This window comes from Electrophorus electricus, chromosome 6 (genome assembly GCF_013358815.1).
Source record: "Electrophorus electricus isolate fEleEle1 chromosome 6, fEleEle1.pri, whole genome shotgun sequence".
In the NCBI taxonomy this organism is placed as follows: domain Eukaryota; kingdom Metazoa; phylum Chordata; class Actinopteri; order Gymnotiformes; family Gymnotidae; genus Electrophorus; species Electrophorus electricus.
Window position 1 is genome coordinate 11,940,371 of NC_049540.1, and position 17,928 is coordinate 11,958,298.

Consider the following 17,928-nt stretch of genomic DNA (forward strand, 5'->3'; position numbering starts at 1 on the left):
ACCGCTAGATGGAGTCATCTGATTAGAAAAAATGGAAAGATTTCTGATTCGACAATGTGACAAATCATAAAAACAAACAAATAAAACCACGAATAAATGAATAAATAAAGAAATAAATATGCAAATAAAAATTAAAATAAATAAATGCTTGGCATAAAAAGTAAATAAATAAATGTATTCATTTTAGTTTATGTTGCATATTTATTAAATAAGCTATTATGTTTTCATATTAAAATATTGCTATCTACAATTAAGATATTGATAGCTATCTAGGTACAGTCTAGCTACTACTGACTGATAGTATCCAGACTGTTGACTGAGTAAAGGGTCCATTTTAATTATTCAAGAGCAAAGAGTAGCATGCACAACTGAAATAATTCTTTATGCTTTAAAAAAAACCTAATTATATTACATCTTACAATTATCAAATGTATAATTGTCCATTTTTAAATTGGGGAGCCGAATGAATTCTCATGGTTTGAAACTTTACATTAATATGTTAACATATCGGTATCACAGGAAATGGTTGTGAATGATTATGAGTATGATTGGTCAGTTGGTTGCTGCTTTTTTTCCCCAATGGCTGACTAAAGTGCAAAAAACTACAGGAAGAGCAGGACATGGGTCAGATTTCCTAACTGCTTTGCAAATAAGTTTCACAAGAACAAAAAAGGTTTATTGCCTAGACATAGAGGCTAGAGCTGGCTTGTACAACATCAGCCTTTTCCTGTGGTGTGATGAAGTCACTCCTTCCATTTAAAACCTTAACACTGACACATTGGATGTCTTGGAACTACAGGCCATTAACGTTTCTAATTCAATTCAGAGTAACTCCCACATGACCAATTACCAAAAGTAGCATTAACATGCTACACTTGTAACTTCACATGTGTTACCATGGAACATAAGACATTGGCCCAAACACCTCCTTTGCTGTTACATAACTAGTCTTGGAATAAGAGATCCATTCTCACAAAACAGCACAAAACAAAGACATAGAGAAGAAAAAGAAGAAGAAAAAAAATCTTAGAGATCCTTTTATCTTAGTGGTTGAAGGTTTCAAGTTCTTAAATGCTTTGATATCACTCATTGGCGGACAGTGCCCAAGGGTTTGGTAGAAACAGGTGAAGAGAACAAAATGTTTACATATTATGTGGTCTTATTTCAAAGTCTACCTCAGTTAATTTTAAGCCTTGTCCTGACTGTGGGCTTCTTCAAGGAAACTGCTTTACAATCCAGTATTAAAGTTACTCTGTTAATGATTTCTGACAAGTGATAGCAAAAGCTAGACATCCCCTATGCTTTTTGAGTTTCATACTGAGACAGGGATGTATTTTGTCACCAATGGAAAACCATATAAAAGCTGTGTGTTCAGTCTAGGCCGCCTGCAGCTCACAAAAAAAACCAAAAAAAAACAAACCACAAAAAACCCCAACCCTGCAGTTGTCTGCTGGTGCACACTGCATCACAAGGAGGAACTGTTTGTACCATGTGACCAGGCTGAGAGGGCTTTGTTTTAACTTGATCATCGTGCACGCTTATCGAAGTTACTGGGACTTCTGCCACTGTTTGGCAGTGTAGAAAAATCTCTACTGCTATTCCTCACCATCCTAACAGAAACGTGGCCTAAAAGAGGAGGCCACAGGAGAAAGAAATCAAATAAACAAGCAACAAACAACAAAACATGGATTAACTTATACAAGAAGCCAGGACTCCATCCTTTCTAATGTAAGCCATTCATAACCAGCCAGTGAATGTATTTGTGTAGTATTTGTGCTAGCCGGCTAGTCTTGAAACTGTTGAATGCTTTCTTTGTCTATTCATGTAATTTACTGACAATTGGAAACATTACAAAAATGATCCAAAGAGGAACTTTGTTTGAGATGCCATTTGAACATGTCATTATCCCTGTGTCTCAAGAGCCGGCTGTGTGCTTTGTCGAGTCAATTAGAACTGATTATATGGGACCATGCAGTGGCATGGTCTGAGCTTACAGCCTGGACAATGGTGTCAGTCCTCACTGGCGCTTCTGGGCCAAGAACATCTCCTTTATGGAAAAATCCACTTCTATAACTACTGCCACCAAACTTACCAGAGCATTATAAGATGTGCCTATTCATCCTTCCAATGCATAATTGCTCTGTTGTTACGCAGTAAGATTTGCAGAGAGAATTAACTTTTTGCTATAATATTTTTGGTGTAAATGAATAGCCAGGGGTTAAACTGAGACAAAGTGCTCTTTATTGCTCTTGTAATCGCATGAGTGAAAATGTTGTGGAAGGCTGGTTTTATTGCATGTAGCCTGAAACATGATCGTGCTTTATCAGATCTAATTACATCAATGCAGGCATCAAATTCTTTAGTTTTGCCTTCTTACAAAAATCAGTTTGCACCACCCAACCACCCCACCACTACCACACATTAAAATACATCCAGTGATTGCGAGGTGACTAGCAAACAAGATTAGCTTGTTTCAGTAAATGTGAAAGTTGGGATCGATGAAGGATGAGGCTTGATCGGGAATTCCCTGCTCAGGGGTTTGGTTAGGCTTACTGAAAACAGACACCTTTCTGTTTCATTTTGGTGATATGGCTGGGAATGCTTCAGAAACAAAGGTGCACACTGCAGGCAAAGCTGTGTGATGTTAAACCTCTTGTCAATAGCAGAGGTGTGAGGACTGCTGGATAAGCATGGAGGACACGTCCCCCATCGTGACCATCCAGCCCAGTGAGGACAAGCACCCTTGCAGTAGCCAGAAATACGGCTCTGTCAGCCACGAGACTGCTGAGGGTGACATCCCCTCCGCAGATGCCGGAATCAAGTCCTCTAAGCGGGCGTATGTTGCAGTGGCTGTGCTCTGCTACGTCAATCTGCTCAACTATATGGATCGCTACACGATCGCAGGTGACGAGGCGTGGGAATCGTGGTTATTTTTATTTCTTGCCAGCCCTGTGGCCATTGGCACACCAGTCAAAAACATTTGGTATGTGTGTGTTTCAGGAGTTCTGCCTAGCATCCAGAATTACTTTCGCATCACTGACAGCACATCCGGCCTACTACAGACAGGTATCAGCATGTTGGCATTTAGCTTGCAGCCCATTAATGAATGATTGCAACACCTCAGACAATTGCTCCTGGGCATTCTTTCCATGCACTGAGAGCTGTTGGGGTGTCTGGATGCCATAGCAGAGGTTACTGTCTGTGCCTTTAACAGCATACTGTAAATGGTAGTTGATATATAAGGGATCACTATACATCTATTTTTGTAGCAACCACTTCCTGTTTAGTTGGGCGAGATAAACCTGATAATCTCGCCTCTGCTCAGCACCACACCACTGTAGTGTCAGTATTGCATCAAGAACGATCTGCTATGCAATAATGTAGTTTTAGCAGTGGTTTCATTGATGTTGTAGTCCAAAAATAACCAGTGATGATTTGGGTAAGGGGAGGCTGATGAGTCGTGGCTTCAGCAGATGGTCCGCATTACGAACCAATCACTTGCAAAATGCACTTATAATGCAACAAGCACTACATATGTAAATATGTTGGTTTAAAATTTTACATTGTTGTGCCTTTTTTTAAAGTGTGAGCTTTGATATGCATTCAAGCTCAAAGACGCCTTTAGAGTAAAACCATCAGCTATAGGAATAGGAACCATCAGCTATAGGAATTAAAAGAGGAACCAAGATATCTCATGACAGTAAAACATGACCACAGACATTACAAAATTTTTAAATTCGAAAGCAACCTTGGGTTTATGAAAGGTGATATATAAACTGAACCTATTGTTAATAAACTGTTCACGCGTTTGCAGTTTTCATCTGCAGCTTCATGCTGTTGGCGCCGGCCTTCGGTTACCTTGGAGACCGGTACAACCGGAAGGTGATCATGGTGGCCGGTATGATTGCATGGATTGTCACAACACTGGGGAGTTCTTTCATCACTGAAGAGGTAGCGTTACTGCCATTTGGCTCTTGGCAGATGTTCAGCATTTAAGTTATCTTTCACAGGAAATGTAGGCCAGAGGTGGGTAGTAACCCGCTACATTTAGCACGTTTAGTAACTTTTTGAACAAACTGTACTTTTAAGAGTTATTTTAAAAGAGTGTAATTTATACTGTTACTCGAGTAACATTTTTGTGAAGTCAAAAATTTACTTTAAAACGTTCCTAACGTAACATTTAAACTTTTTATTTTTTTAATAATTTTTTTTTTTACATTTGTACATTTTGCCACAACCTGTCAAGTGTGTGAGGTTTAGTAAAATCCCTAAAGCTGACTGAGCGAAATCTCTAAAGATGATGACTGAGTGTCGCTGTGCTTCAGGAAGTTAGAGAACTGGACAGTAGACCAACATAAGGAAAAGGGAACAAGCATGTTTTCTGGCTTGAGACTCAAATTATGACATTTATTAAAATAGCTCGAAATATATTATTTTCTTTAAGGCTCACATATATGTGTGAAGTCGATGCTGTCATTCTTAATATGAAAGTGGGGTGTGGTCCGTTATCAGTGAAATTCTAAGAAAATATGACTAGCTAGCTTCATAGCAGCTACTACACGCAGAAAAAGAAATGCAGCAACTGCATTGAACTTATGGCATGCAGGAATCCATGTGTCACGTTGAGGCATATTTTCAAGATTATAAAGATTATACAGGTTTCGAGGTTATAAAAATTGAGGTTTTTTATTGATTTCATATACTGATATTTCTTTCGACCACATACAGGCACAGCTGATAGCTAGACAGCGTAGGATATCCAACTAGCTAACCAGCCGTTCTACCTGATCGGTCACTTAATTGCAATGTATATATAACGAAAAGTAAAATGTCTAGTAATTGACCTTTGGCAAGAGCTCGGAATAGTCACAGAAACTGTACTCATCACAAACCGATCACCAAATCCAATGTGATGCTCGTGACATATGTTATATGCACAATTTTTAGTCGATTTGAAAAACCTCATGCAGTTTAAACGCATGAACTAAGTAGGACACAGACACAGAGCAAAGAAAAACACATTGTTTATAAAGTATTTTTGCACGCTGAATCCAAATACGTTTTTTTTTTTTCTTCAGAATTCTCTCAACCATAGGATTTTTTTGTTCCATTATATTTACATCTTCATGTATGGCATGTAGCAGGGGTGTGATCTACAAAAGTGCTTTTAGCTGTCAACATATATAGGACAAATAGTTTACAACCAATTATACACGCATGTCGTTATGTAGGCTGTAGCTGGCCTGTGGAAAACCGGTAACAAAAGTAGAGCCTCTCTATGTTGGCAGACTATTACTGGACACTGAAGAGGGATGTTCAATATTGTACATATTATAAGTGTATAATAACAGCCTTATTTATGAATAAGTAATATATACTTATTGTACAATTTACTTAAAAACCATGCCTGAGAGAAACATCTTAAAAAAATATTTGAATTTTTAAAAGAACTATGATGACCACATATTTTAGTTTGTGGGATAAATATATATCTCTATATATTTTGTTGACCAGTGTTATTAAATGAGTTCTGATGAAGTAACTTGCTACTTTAGTAGTCTTTTTAACAGATACTTTATTACTTTTACTTAAGTAATCATTTAAATTACTTCTACTTAATTATTTATTATTTCAAAGTAACAGTACTTTTATTTAAGTACAGTTTTTGGCTACTCTACCCACCTCTGCAACTCGCAGGCCATTTTCATATTAGTCTCTCAGTTCACTCTGTATGATGCAACATCCTTCCCTTGGGCGGAAGGTCTTGTGCTTATCTTGTGTGTGGTGCCTTCACAATGCCACGTAAGTCGCTGTGGTCTCCCACATGTGTCTTTCTGGCTGCAGTACTTCTGGGTACTGGTGCTGATGCGGGCCTTGGTCGGCACGGGAGAGGCCAGTTACTGCACCATCGCTCCCACCATCATCGGGGACCTGTTCATTGGCTCCCAAAGATCCATCATGATCTCCTTCTTCTACATCTTCATCCCAGTAGGGAGGTGAGGACAGAACATAAGAAGAAATACAAGTGAATAAATGAATTTAAATAAAAAATCTAAATCCCCATGAGAGGTGAAACTCAACAAGTGCTGAATGAAATGCTGAATTTGTGTCAGAACTGAATGCAAACCACCTTGAAACACAGTCAGCTCACAAGTGTATTGCGTCCGTCCGTGTGCTGCTGTGAATGTGACAAACCAAAACACAACAAACTTCAGTCTGTTCAGTCAAGATCAGTGTGGCATTCATGTCAGAATAAAATGTAATCAATGTTCAGTCACAACCTGCTGCTGAGTTTTAGACACAGTCCTTGATATGGGGCCGAACACACCACAACAGACTCCTACTTTCCATATTCTGCACATCACTCTTTAAACACAATTGCACATGTGCAATACATTTCACTGTGTTTACTGTAATCATTTCATTTCGGTAAGGAATCTATGTTTGAAGTGGATAGCAATTGAATTGCGAGTTACTTTTCAAGGTGGATTATATTCAATTCTGACATGAACTCACGGTTTAGTTTTGTAAATGCTCCATGTATTGTTTTACAGGTCGAATGTATTGCTGTTCATTCTTAGTGCATTCCACATGTTGCTATTGAAAGTCACATCACGTGTGTATTGCTTTTCACGTTTGCCCACCGTCACGATTGCGTTTCAATTTGGCCCAAAACAACCCTCCATAGTTTTTACTCCGCATGTTTAGAAACTTTCAGATCAGCCTTGTTGGTTTTTAGCCTATATAATTTCTATGATATGTTCTCATAAATATGAAAATAGCACAAAACAGAGGTGGCCCTGAGCTCCAGCTTCTCCGGTTTCCATTACCCCACTTAGAGTTTCACGCGTCAAACCACAACCAACTTACTGAAGGCATGCACCACACTTGCAACAAGATACTACACACTGCCAGGCTTAGAGATGTTTTTGAAAACTCCCCCTAATGACACCCCTCCCTTTGCTCTACCCCCAGTGGTCTTGGCTACATCCTGGGATCCAAAATTGCCAGTGTGACAGGAGATTGGCACTGGGCCCTCAGGGTAAGACTCTTCTCTTTGGAAGTCAGGATATAGTTCAAGCTTTAACAGAGGCTTTCAATCATGCCAGTCGCAGCTTTCGGTCCTCACGCCTTATGCTGGGTCTCCAGAGGATCACTCTCTTTAATATGGACGGTGCTCTTAACACCTGGGTGCTTTTAAACTTGGCCCTGCTAACTCAGCCTGGAGATTCTCTAATATCTGAACATGTACTCCATGTTCTTAGTATTGGAGCTATAACATTTCCACATATTTGTAGTTGTGCTATGAATAGAGTCTTCTAGAACTTCAAATCCCTTCTCATAAAATTCAACTCAAAAGGTTTTATGCCTGTTTAATCATTTGAGCCCAACAAAAATAGAGCGAAATCATTTTGTGCAATAATAACTGGTCTAAAAACACATCGTTTGCTGTGTGTCAGTAGCAACAGGGCGTGAGTTGCCATTTCAGACCTACCTAGGAGCAGCTTCTTCCAAACTCCGGGTTAGCGAGTAGTAACACCAGCTGGTGTCAGCATCAGAGAGCGAGACCAGAGCTGGATGTTGAGGTTGCGCAGTAACGCCGGCGCCGATTCTTCTGCAGCTCAACCCGATCCTGGGCGTCCCGGGCCTGCTCCTGCTGGTGTTCCTCATGCCCAACCCTCCTCGAGGAGCCTCCGAAATGCAAGGATCTGTGTGCATTGAGCATACATCTTACCTGGAGGATGTCAAGTATCTCCTCAGAAAGTGGGTAACGTTAAGCAGAACAGACCTAAGCGTAAAGGTCACAGGAGGTGCCTAGAGAAGTGTATCTATTAAAAGAACTGTTTTTGTGTGTGTGTGTGTGTGTGTGTGTGTGTGTGTGTGTGTGTGTGTGTGTGTGTGTATATTTTGAAAACAAAAATGTCCCATTTAGAAAAACTAGAGAAAAAGGGAACACAAAACAGTCCTAACGGGGTTAGGGGGTGGGGGGTAGTTCAACAAAAGCTAGTTTCATTTTTTAAACTAAAAGGGTAAAAACATGTCCTTATAATTATTGGGATGCAGATTAGGCTTAGCCGCAACTAAACCACAACTAAACGCAACTAAAGGTTAGTCTAGTAACTAAAAAGCTTAGTCTTGGAAAATACCTATTATATTGATAGTTGCATATTTATAATGTCTATATGATGTATGTTTGAGTGTATGCCATGACTCTGTATGCATGTTTGGGGATGGGGTTTTTCCCTCTAGCCGGAGCTTTGTGTGGTCCTCCCTGGGGGTGACAGCCATGGCATTTGTCACAGGGGCGCTTGCATTTTGGACGCCCACTTTCCTGTCTCGTGCCCGGGTCAAGCAGGGCATCATGCCACCCTGTGTGAAAGAGCCCTGTGACCCTTCCGACAGGTACGCGCGCCTCCACCTTTGACCTACATCTTCTTGTCTACACATGACACTTGCAAGCCTCATTTGAATATTCTGTCACAATGCAATAAGTAGAGAATGCTCCCTAATCAAAAACTAAGTGCTGCTTAAATTAAAATACCATCCTGGGCCAGACTTTACTTTATATAAACTATAGATCTTATATGACTATTAAACCTACAGACAGGTCTGGAATGGGTGTTAAATTCTCTGAGATTTTAACTTAAGGGGTTTCCCTTTTCCATGCTGTTTCCCTTTCCTGGCACAGCTTGATCTTTGGCGTGATCACGGTGGTGACGGGAATCATGGGGGTCTTTGTGGGCACCGCCATATCCAGGAAGCTGCGCGACCGGTTGCCCAGCGCCGACCCAATCATCTGCGCAGTTGGCATGCTCAGCTCCTCGCCCTGCCTGTTCCTAGCCATCGTGCTGGCGGGCACCAGCATCCCCGTCACATACGTATGCTCGGCCCAGCGCCTCAGCCCTCTTTGCCTCAGCACCCCGTGCTTGTCGGGACTCGCGTACAATCGCGGAGTGTTTTAGAGTCCAGCTCACTCCCCAAATGATTCCGAACGAATGTGCAGTGTTTCACTAGTAGGTTATAGCCAAAGCAAGTTAGCATTTTCTATTGGTCTAAGTGCAAATTAGCATTAATGTGTTTGTTTTGTTTTTCAGACATTCATTGGTATTGGAGAGGTTCTGCTTTCACTGAACTGGGCAATTATAGCTGACATCCTGCTGGTAAGACTCATGCTGCAGTTTCCATGAAGCGCACACACGCTGTCATGCTGATAAACTTGTACGTGACTCCAGATAAGATCATATGCTGAAAATGTAAATTGCAAAAGTCCATCACGGAATGATCTGATCATAGTTACACTTGAGATTGTAATGCCATGTTCCCTGTCTTTTTTGACATATTTTAGTATGTCGTCATACCAACCAGAAGGGCAACTGCCGAAGCCTTACAAATTATGGTTTGTCATCTACTCGGCGACGCAGGAAGTCCTTACCTCCTTGGCATAGTAAGCACACACAGATGTAGGCCCAAAAATGAAGCCACAGAAATCACAGTCAACCCGGGGACGCAGGTCCATGCTAACCACGGTGCCTCTATGTCGCTCACAGATCTCCGACGTCGTGAGCAAGTTACAGGCCACCTCTCTTGAATGGCGGTTCCATAGTCTGGAGTACAGCATTCTGATCTGCCCCTTCATCGGGGTCCTGGGCGGCCTCTTCTTCCTCTTCACTGCCCTTTACATCAAAGAGGATCGCAGGGCAGCAGAGGTGCTCGCAATAGGTACGGCAGGACGTGCTGGCCGACGCAGCGAGTCTCTGGGACAGTTCGATGCAGGTGGGCTCGACTCAGTGCAGCTGAGTTTGGTTGAAATGAGCCAAGCTGAATAAGTGACTAAGTGTTGGAGTACGTACTGTAGTAAGTGCAGGAGTATGTGCTATAGTAAGTGCAGGAGTATGTACTGTAGTAAGTGCTGGAGTATGTACTATAGTAAGTGCTGGAGTATGTACTGTAGTAAGTGCTGGAGTATGTACTATAGTAAGTGCTGGAGTATGTACTGTAGTAAGTGCTGGAGTATGTACTATAGTAAGTGCTGGAGTATGTACTGTAGTAAGTGTTGGAGTACGTACTGTAGTAAGTGCTGGAGTATGTACTATAGTAAGTGCTGGAGTGTGTAATACAGTAAGTGCAGGAGTATGTACTGTAGTAAGTGTTGGAGTACGTACTGTAGTAAGTGCTGGAGTATGTACTATAGTAAGTGCTGGAGTGTGTAATACAGTAAGTGCAGGAGTATGTACTGTAGTAAGTGCTGGAGTATGTACTGTAGTAAGTGCTGGAGTATGTACTATAGTAAGTGCTGGAGTATGTACTGTAGTAAGTGTTGGAGTACGTACTGTAGTAAGTGCTGGAGTATGTACTGTAGTAAGTGCTGGAGTGTGTAATACAGTAAGTGCTGGAGTATGTACTGTAGTAAGTGCTGGAGTATGTACTGTAGTAAGTGCTGGAGTATGTACTGTAGTAAGTGCTGGAGTATGTGCTATAGTAAGTGCTGGAGTATGTACTGTAGTAAGTGCTGGAGTATGTACTGTAGTAAGTGTTGGAGTACGTACTGTAGTAAGTGCTGGAGTATGTACTATAGTAAGTGCTGGAGTGTGTAATACAGTAAGTGCAGGAGTATGTACTGTAGTAAGTGCTGGAGTATGTACTGTAGTAAGTGCTGGAGTATGTACTATAGTAAGTGCTGGAGTGTGTAATACAGTAAGTGCAGGAGTATGTACTGTAGTAAGTGCTGGAGTATGTACTGTAGTAAGTGCTGGAGTATGTACTATAGTAAGTGCTGGAGTATGTACTGTAGTAAGTGTTGGAGTACGTACTGTAGTAAGTGCTGGAGTATGTACTGTAGTAAGTGCTGGAGTATGTACTGTAGTAAGTGCTGGAGTATGTGCTATAGTAAGTGTTGGAGTACGTACTGTAGTAAGTGCTGGAGTATGTACTATAGTAAGTGCTGGAGTATGTACTGTAGTAAGTGTTGGAGTATGTGCTATAGTAAGTGCTGGAGTATGTACTGTAGTAAGTGCTGGAGTATGTACTGTAGTAAGTGTTGGAGTACGTACTGTAGTAAGTGCTGGAGTACGTACTATAGTAAGTGCTGGAGTATGTACTGTAGTAAGTGCTGGAGTATGTACTGTAGTAAGTGCTGGAGTATGTACTATAGTAAGTGCAGGAGTATGTACTGTAGTAAGTGCTGGAGTACGTACTGTAGTAAGTGCTGGAGTATGTACTGTAGTAAGTGTTGGAGTACGTACTGTAGTAAGTGCTGGAGTACGTACTATAGTAAGTGCTGGAGTATGTACTGTAGTAAGTGCTGGAGTATGTGCTATAGTAAGTGCTGGAGTATGTACTGTAGTAAGTGCTGGAGTATGTACTGTAGTAAGTGTTGGAGTACGTACTGTAGTAAGTGCTGGAGTACGTACTGTAGTAAGTGCTGGAGTACGTACTATAGTAAGTGCAGGAGTATGTACTATAGTAAGTGCTGGAGTAAGTGCTGGAGTACGTACTGTAGTAAGTGCTGGAGTATGTACTGTAGTAAGTGCTGGAGTATGTACTATAGTAAGTGCTGGAGTATGTGCTATAGTAAGTGCTGGAGTATGTACTATAGTAAGTGCTGGAGTATGTGCTATAGTAAGTGCTGGAGTATGTACTATGGTAAGTGCTGGAGTATGTACTGTAGTATGTGCTGGAGTACGTACTATAGTAAGTGCTGGAGTATGTGCTATAGTAAGTGCTGGAGTATGTACTGTAGTAAGTGCTGGAGTATGTGCTATAGTAAGTGCTGGAGTATGTACTGTAGTAAGTGCTGGAGTATGTACTATAGTAAGTGCTGGAGTGTGTAATACAGTAAGTGCAGGAGTATGTGCTATAGTAAGTGCTGGAGTATGTACTGTAGTAAGTGCTGGAGTATGTACTGTAGTAAGTGCTGGAGTATGTGCTATAGTAAGTGCTGGAGTATGTACTATAGTAAGTGCTGGAGTATGTACTGTAGTAAGTGCTGGAGTATGTGCTATAGTAAGTGCTGGAGTATGTACTATAGTAAGTGCTGGAGTATGTACTATAGTAAGTGCTGGAGTATGTACTGTAGTAAGTGCTGGAACACCACATCACACAAGGGCAGAGAAAGAAAATAAATAAAAAAGTACACTTGACGTTTAACAATATAATACGTTAGATATAAGATACTCTACCACTAAAACAACCCAGCAAGCTATTGCTTCACACTAAAACACAGCAAGCAACACAGCAGATTTATAGTACACATTTTTAATAAACAGTCATTTCTAGGACATTCGCAGGATTGTGTAGCAGAATTTACAATTTATTCTCAGTATGCAAGATTGTGAAACACAAGGCCCTTTTGGTTCGTACAGCTCTGCACGGCTAAACCCAGGATTGAGCTGCACAGATATGCGACCATGTTGCCTGGGATGTGCAATTGTTTAATTCAATTACAGGTTATACTTAAGGGAGCTAGAGGAATGCAGTAAGAGAGAGAGCGATGTTGTGGGTCCAGTGCAAGACAGCACTGTTTCCTGCCCTAATCTCTCTGTTCTTTCACCAGCATGTTACCCACACATCTTGGATAGAACCCTACGATTTACAAAACGTGTTTGTTTTAACTGTCAGCTTCAACTTTTTATATCTTTAATAGAGAGAAACAAAGCAGCCGTGTTGCTCTGAGTGGACCCAAAGGCATGCTGCCCTGTGACTTTTCTCTATTAGCGAGCTGAGCCCTGCCCTACCACACGGCTCTACTTGTATTTCCAGAACTAGGATTCTTAGCGTGTGCCGTATGAATGCTACCAACGCGCATCCAGGACATGTGAGATATGAGATGTCCAGTGTACCTATAGCTTGTGTTCTTCCTTGTTTTCTTCCAGGCATCCCAGGGGAGACTCCCACCAGGACGGAGGGCACGGCAGAGTCGGTCTGAGCCGGAGCGCGCGTTCGGACCAATAGCGCCGCTGATACCGCCGCGGAGCGTCCTAAGCTCGAGCCGTCTCACGGCCACAGCAAACTTAATTTGATTTTGATTTGATTTTGAAACTTAATTGTCTTAATTTGATTCATTGATTGCATTTTTTTTCTTTTTTGCGTGCAGCTACAAACATACATACAGCTACAAACATTGTGTCTTTAACTACCCCCCCCCCCCCTCCTATTCCACAAGTGCATATCCAGTTTCTCATGTTGACCACATTCCATATCTAAGCATAAATACCTTGATCAACAGTCCGTTGCAGCTCAGTGTCATATTAAATATATTCATTATATGTGCTTAGGCCAGCTTCTGGATATGTTGATGTTCAAAATAGTTCTTACTGTGATGTCTCTTGTTGGTCCTGGTCTTTCACTGGAACTAATAGAAGCCCAGACATAAACCTGATTTAATGGCTACCAAGGCAACATAGCATATGCGCTAAAATAGCCTCCATAAGCTTCTTGATTCCAGTTCAACCACAGACTGAGAAATTTATCTGATAGTATATGTTTCTTGTTTTATTGAGATTTTACTACTTTTAAATAAATGTATAATATATGAGCCTATAAAGTTGTTAGCTTTGTTATATATGAGGTTGTTATTTTTGTTGATAAAATGGGAAACACATGTAATGCCACCATTTTACTACAAGATGGCACTGTTCTTACACATAAGCAGCCTTGCTATAGCCTACAAACAAATCAAAAATGCTTGAATATTTTCATTTGACTCAGCATATGATTAATGATTAATTACCTTTGAATTTGCAACATGGCAGTTTTAGATTCATTGCATTTAATGTTCCTCTGTGCTCAGGAGATCTGTGAAATCAGGCTCATTAGTTCACCTGATAAAAGTAATTAAAAATGTATTTACATATTAGCATACACAGTTTACCTCATACAAATAACCAAGGCCTTAGCTATCAGCGCTGGGCTAGTCAGAGAGCAGTGACCACATTTGTGTTGGAGAACTGGGTTCATTCTTCTTGAAGGTGGAACTACAGTCCAGTTTGAATGTGCTTCCCCGTCCCTGTTATAGTGAAGCTTTCACACAGAGACATTTATCTGTTAAAGTGGAAAGAACCTTATAAACTGGCCATCTATGTGGTTTCAATCCTTTGATTTAAGGAATTCTGGGTGTGTGTGTGTCTTTTGTGTGTACAGTCATGTATGCTCATGTTTAGTTATATTCTACCCATAGCATTCTCTAAAGAGATAGAAACTTGTCAATCACCCAGGCTAGCTTGAAACCAGCAACTACACATGCACACACACACACACAAACAGTGTAGATTTACATTCACACAACTGTCCAAAACTACAGCTTTCATCTCTCAACACTCAAGACGGGACAGTTCAGGGATGACAACGGCGTGGCAGATAGCAGCCGGCCTTTCCGCGAATTCAAAGGTCTCAGGCTGAAGCCACAGTGAAAATATTATTTAGGAACATTTTTGTTTTTGACTTGCTCAGGAAATGCATTCTTCTGTGACATCTGTCAGTGACACTGATTGGCTTGCTCAACAACCGCACAAGAACAGCTAATGATTCCCACCTTTACGTAACGCATCAACCCATTGTTCTGTCCACTAAATTCTTCCGTCAAAACATGGCACTCCGACTTGGCCGCCGTCAGACGCCGATGGCCAAGGTCGTGGTTTTGCGGGAAAAGTCAGCTGTTTGCTTTTCCTTATCGCTGGGACCCGCTTCCATCCTTCTGTTTGGTCCTTTTCTTCTCCGCTCCTGTAATAATTCCAAGCTCATGCTTGGAATTTTTGCAGACGTTTCCTTGGCAGACCCGGTTCCATGGACAGGGCGGAGCGTTCTCGCTAAAGGCAAAGGCAGCCTTAAAGATTTCCGGAGAGCATTCCAGCCGGGTAAGACGTTTGACCCGTAATTAGGACACAATGGGCATTGTCCACCACCCGAGCTGGTGTGGCCTTTATCGGCACGATTATGCCTTTCCTGTGAGTGACTCCCAAACCTGACAGGAAGCTGACACAATGGCTAATAAATTCAGAAGGGTGATCGATGAAAAATAGTGAGCCAAGCCAAATGTGGAGTGGGAGACAGAAAGTGTGTGTATTCGGGGGGTTTGTGTTTACTCTGAAATACTTTACATTCCAGAGTGATGCACAAGCATTCTCAGATACACACAGACAGACAGGCATATACTGAGAAAGACATGTGCACATACATGGACACACACAGGCAAACACACCAACAGCTCTCACATGGCCCGGTGCACTCATCCTCTCTCCTTCCTACCTCACAGCTGCAATGAGTGGGACACTGTAACGAGGCGCCTCGCCCAGTTACTAGACCACATTCGCCCCCTGCGTTCTGTAGCTTCTGCTATACTTTCCAGGATCCAATGGCTGAAGAATTCTGTGTTTAACCCCTCCCATACCAAAAACCCTGCCAGCACGTCCCAACTCTGAGGCCTCACTATGTAACTACATGTTTTTCACATTAGTTTCAGTGTAGTTATTGAATACACTCAGTGTTTGGTAAAGTGTTTAATAAGTATGTTTAATAAATGAGCAATAAATCTCAGGTTCATGGCCCCATGTACCACTGTGCATCTCATGCTGACCTAAGCCCTGCCAGACTTCCTTTTCTCTCAGAGTCACGCTGACCTAAGAGCAATTTTATGGCCCAGCCAGCCCTCACGCAGGCGTTATCAGCGGGCCCTCTCAGCAGGGGGGATGCGGTCACGCCCCTCCACTATCGGCCATCAACTGCAGAGGGGGCGTGACATCACTGGGGGGCCCCCTGTATGAAGGCCACCAGGCACGTGCCCAAGAGCGATGACATCAGTCTCTTTAGCTGATGTCGCTAAGGGATCAGGGACATTTGCGCCAGTGCCAACTTCAGTATCTGTTCATGCCCATGAATTTATATTTCTAAATACAGGCTTAGAATTGCCCGTGTAAAAATACAATCATGTGTCACAAAAACCCGTTTTAGTCATACAAAACAGATTAAGACATCTTTCCTAAATATGTTATAAGGTCCTCCATTATGCCTGAGCTTCCCCACATTTATTCTAAGGAGCAGTGTCATTCCTGACACTGTACGGATCACACCTCAGCCCTATAAAACATCTAATAATGTATTCAGTTGGTTTTATTTGTGCTATCTTTTTTTCCCCTGTCTGCGCCACACGTGAAGTCAAACCTGTAACTTTTCCCATACACTGCTCCAGAACCCGCTGTGTTAAGCTTTTCCACTCTTGCTAACGAGCTGAGGATACAAGACGCTTCTAACAAGAAACACTCATCTGTGACCAGTGTGAGATGTTACAGGTGGCGCCTTCAATTATACGTCTGAACAAGAATCCCAGTCCAGCATGGAAAGGAGGGTTAAAAAAAACAAAAAAGATGCCAGAACAAACAAACAAAACATTGCGATGTTACAAAGCATGACTGTGAAATTCGAGAATTGCTGATAGTGGTGTTTTGGCGTAACCATGGGAGACTTACAAGAGTTGATGCTCACAACAGAAGCAGACATGAAAATGTGTAAAAGAAAGGTGATATTTTTGAAAAATTATCAACGTTAGACAAATCCCATGGCTTGTCACTCACACACAGCCTGATCATAATATGGTAATGTTGAACACTGACTAACTTTGGGCCATATGTGAAACTGTGTACTTCTATACTATACTTAACCATTTTTAGCCTAAGCCATTAATATGCTCCCACTGCACAAATCACAATAATCCAGTATACTTAAAAGAACCTGGATCATGTGTATATAAAATTTGCCTGAAAATGCTAAAGTGCACCGTAGAAGACACATTGGGTACGTACCAATTGTGTACTACACAGTAATACTATAAAGTATATGCTACATTTTAATCTTAATAGCATGCGTTTGGCAGGTTAATATCAAATCGTGACTATTGACTTAAAAAAAAAAAAGTAAAACTAATTAAAGTGTTAAATTGTTATGGCTGCCCTGTTTACTAACCTGGTGCGTATGTTCTAGATTAGTTCTCCAGTAGGGAAGCTGACATTATGTCACTTACACAACAGTTGGTTACTCTGCAAATTTTTTTTTACCAGTGACTACTATCCCAGATTTCTCTGTGAGTTTATTTGTCATTTGTTGGCATTCTATCTTATTTACAAATGTGGATACGTTAAGTTGTCACTCACTAACATTAGCTAGTTCGTTAGCTAGCTTGCTTACACTTATGCCATAGTGGCTACTGAGGCTAGTTAACTTACACCAGACAAATGTTTCAAACAAATTTCCTACTGGAAGTATCATAGTTTTACAGATAATTCAGTTGTAGGCACATTTGTACACCAGTTCGGATTCTGCTGTTGTTACTGAACTGGAGCAGTTCTAAGTATGGATTATGGACTTGAGTATACTCAACATGGACACTTGTGACTGTACTATATACTACATACTGAAAAATTAGTTACCTTTAGTGTTAGTACACAATAGCGACAGAACATTGCACTTTTTCAAGCCGGTTATGCATCACGGAAAGGGTAGAGCTGGTGTTACAAGCAAGCAAAAAATAGAGCGAATGCACTTCCATTAGCGATTTGTAAAAGTGAATTAGAAATATAAGCAAACACTTGGCAGAGCTTGAGGTCAGTCTAATCACACAGTGTCGCTATCTGTGGTGTATTTGTCTTCATTCCTCTCTCTCGGGTGGACGCAACCCAAATGCAGGCACACAGACACTGAGGGGTAATTACAAAGAAGCCGGGGTACTAAAAATACTCGCGAGCGTACCACAGCACAGCGCAGTGGGGCAGTCCTATCGCTCGCGCGTCTAGCAGGGCAAGTCTAGGTCTTCTGGGACGTATGTTGGCTGGCCGCTCTGATTGGGTGACATGTAGGCTTTCTGCTACTTAATCATTTCGTGAATTTGTGGTCCAATCACAACACGAACACGAGAAACGAGAACAGCGTTAGTTAAAGGAC

The 17,928-nt window shown here is 41.5% G+C and overlaps 1 protein-coding gene across 3 annotated transcripts; it reads left to right on the forward strand.

The window, feature by feature from the left end:
- Positions 1 to 1,458: 1,458 nt before the first annotated feature.
- spns3 (spinster homolog 3 (Drosophila)) lies at positions 1,459 to 13,852 on the forward strand. 3 transcript variants are annotated; one of them, XM_035527586.1, is made up of 13 exons: positions 1,459 to 1,728; positions 2,608 to 2,904; positions 3,001 to 3,066; positions 3,815 to 3,951; positions 5,845 to 5,996; positions 6,976 to 7,042; positions 7,622 to 7,764; positions 8,251 to 8,403; positions 8,690 to 8,879; positions 9,096 to 9,161; positions 9,347 to 9,445; positions 9,549 to 9,720; positions 12,873 to 13,852. In XM_035527586.1, the coding sequence occupies exons 2-13, from the start codon at positions 2,691 to 2,693 to the stop codon at positions 12,923 to 12,925; spliced, it is 1,512 nt and encodes a 503-aa protein (XP_035383479.1). In that variant the 5' UTR covers positions 1,459 to 1,728; positions 2,608 to 2,690; the 3' UTR covers positions 12,926 to 13,852. The 3 variants fall into 3 exon arrangements, with proteins under 3 accessions (XP_035383479.1, XP_035383478.1, XP_026854377.2); XM_035527585.1 differs by having other exon boundaries at positions 2,664 to 2,904; XM_026998576.2 differs by having other exon boundaries at positions 1,460 to 1,728; positions 2,667 to 2,904.
- The last annotated feature ends 4,076 nt before the right edge of the window (positions 13,853 to 17,928 follow it).

Coding starts and splice junctions, on each gene's coding strand:
- spns3 (XM_035527586.1), top strand. CDS start 2,691: ATGGAGGACACGTCCCCCATCGTGACCATCCAGCCCAGTGAGGACAAG. Junction 3,067..3,814: donor ATCCGGCCTACTACAGACAG/GTATCAGCATGT, acceptor ACGCGTTTGCAG/TTTTCATCTGCAGCTTCATG. Junction 9,162..9,346: donor TTATAGCTGACATCCTGCTG/GTAAGACTCATG, acceptor GACATATTTTAG/TATGTCGTCATACCAACCAG.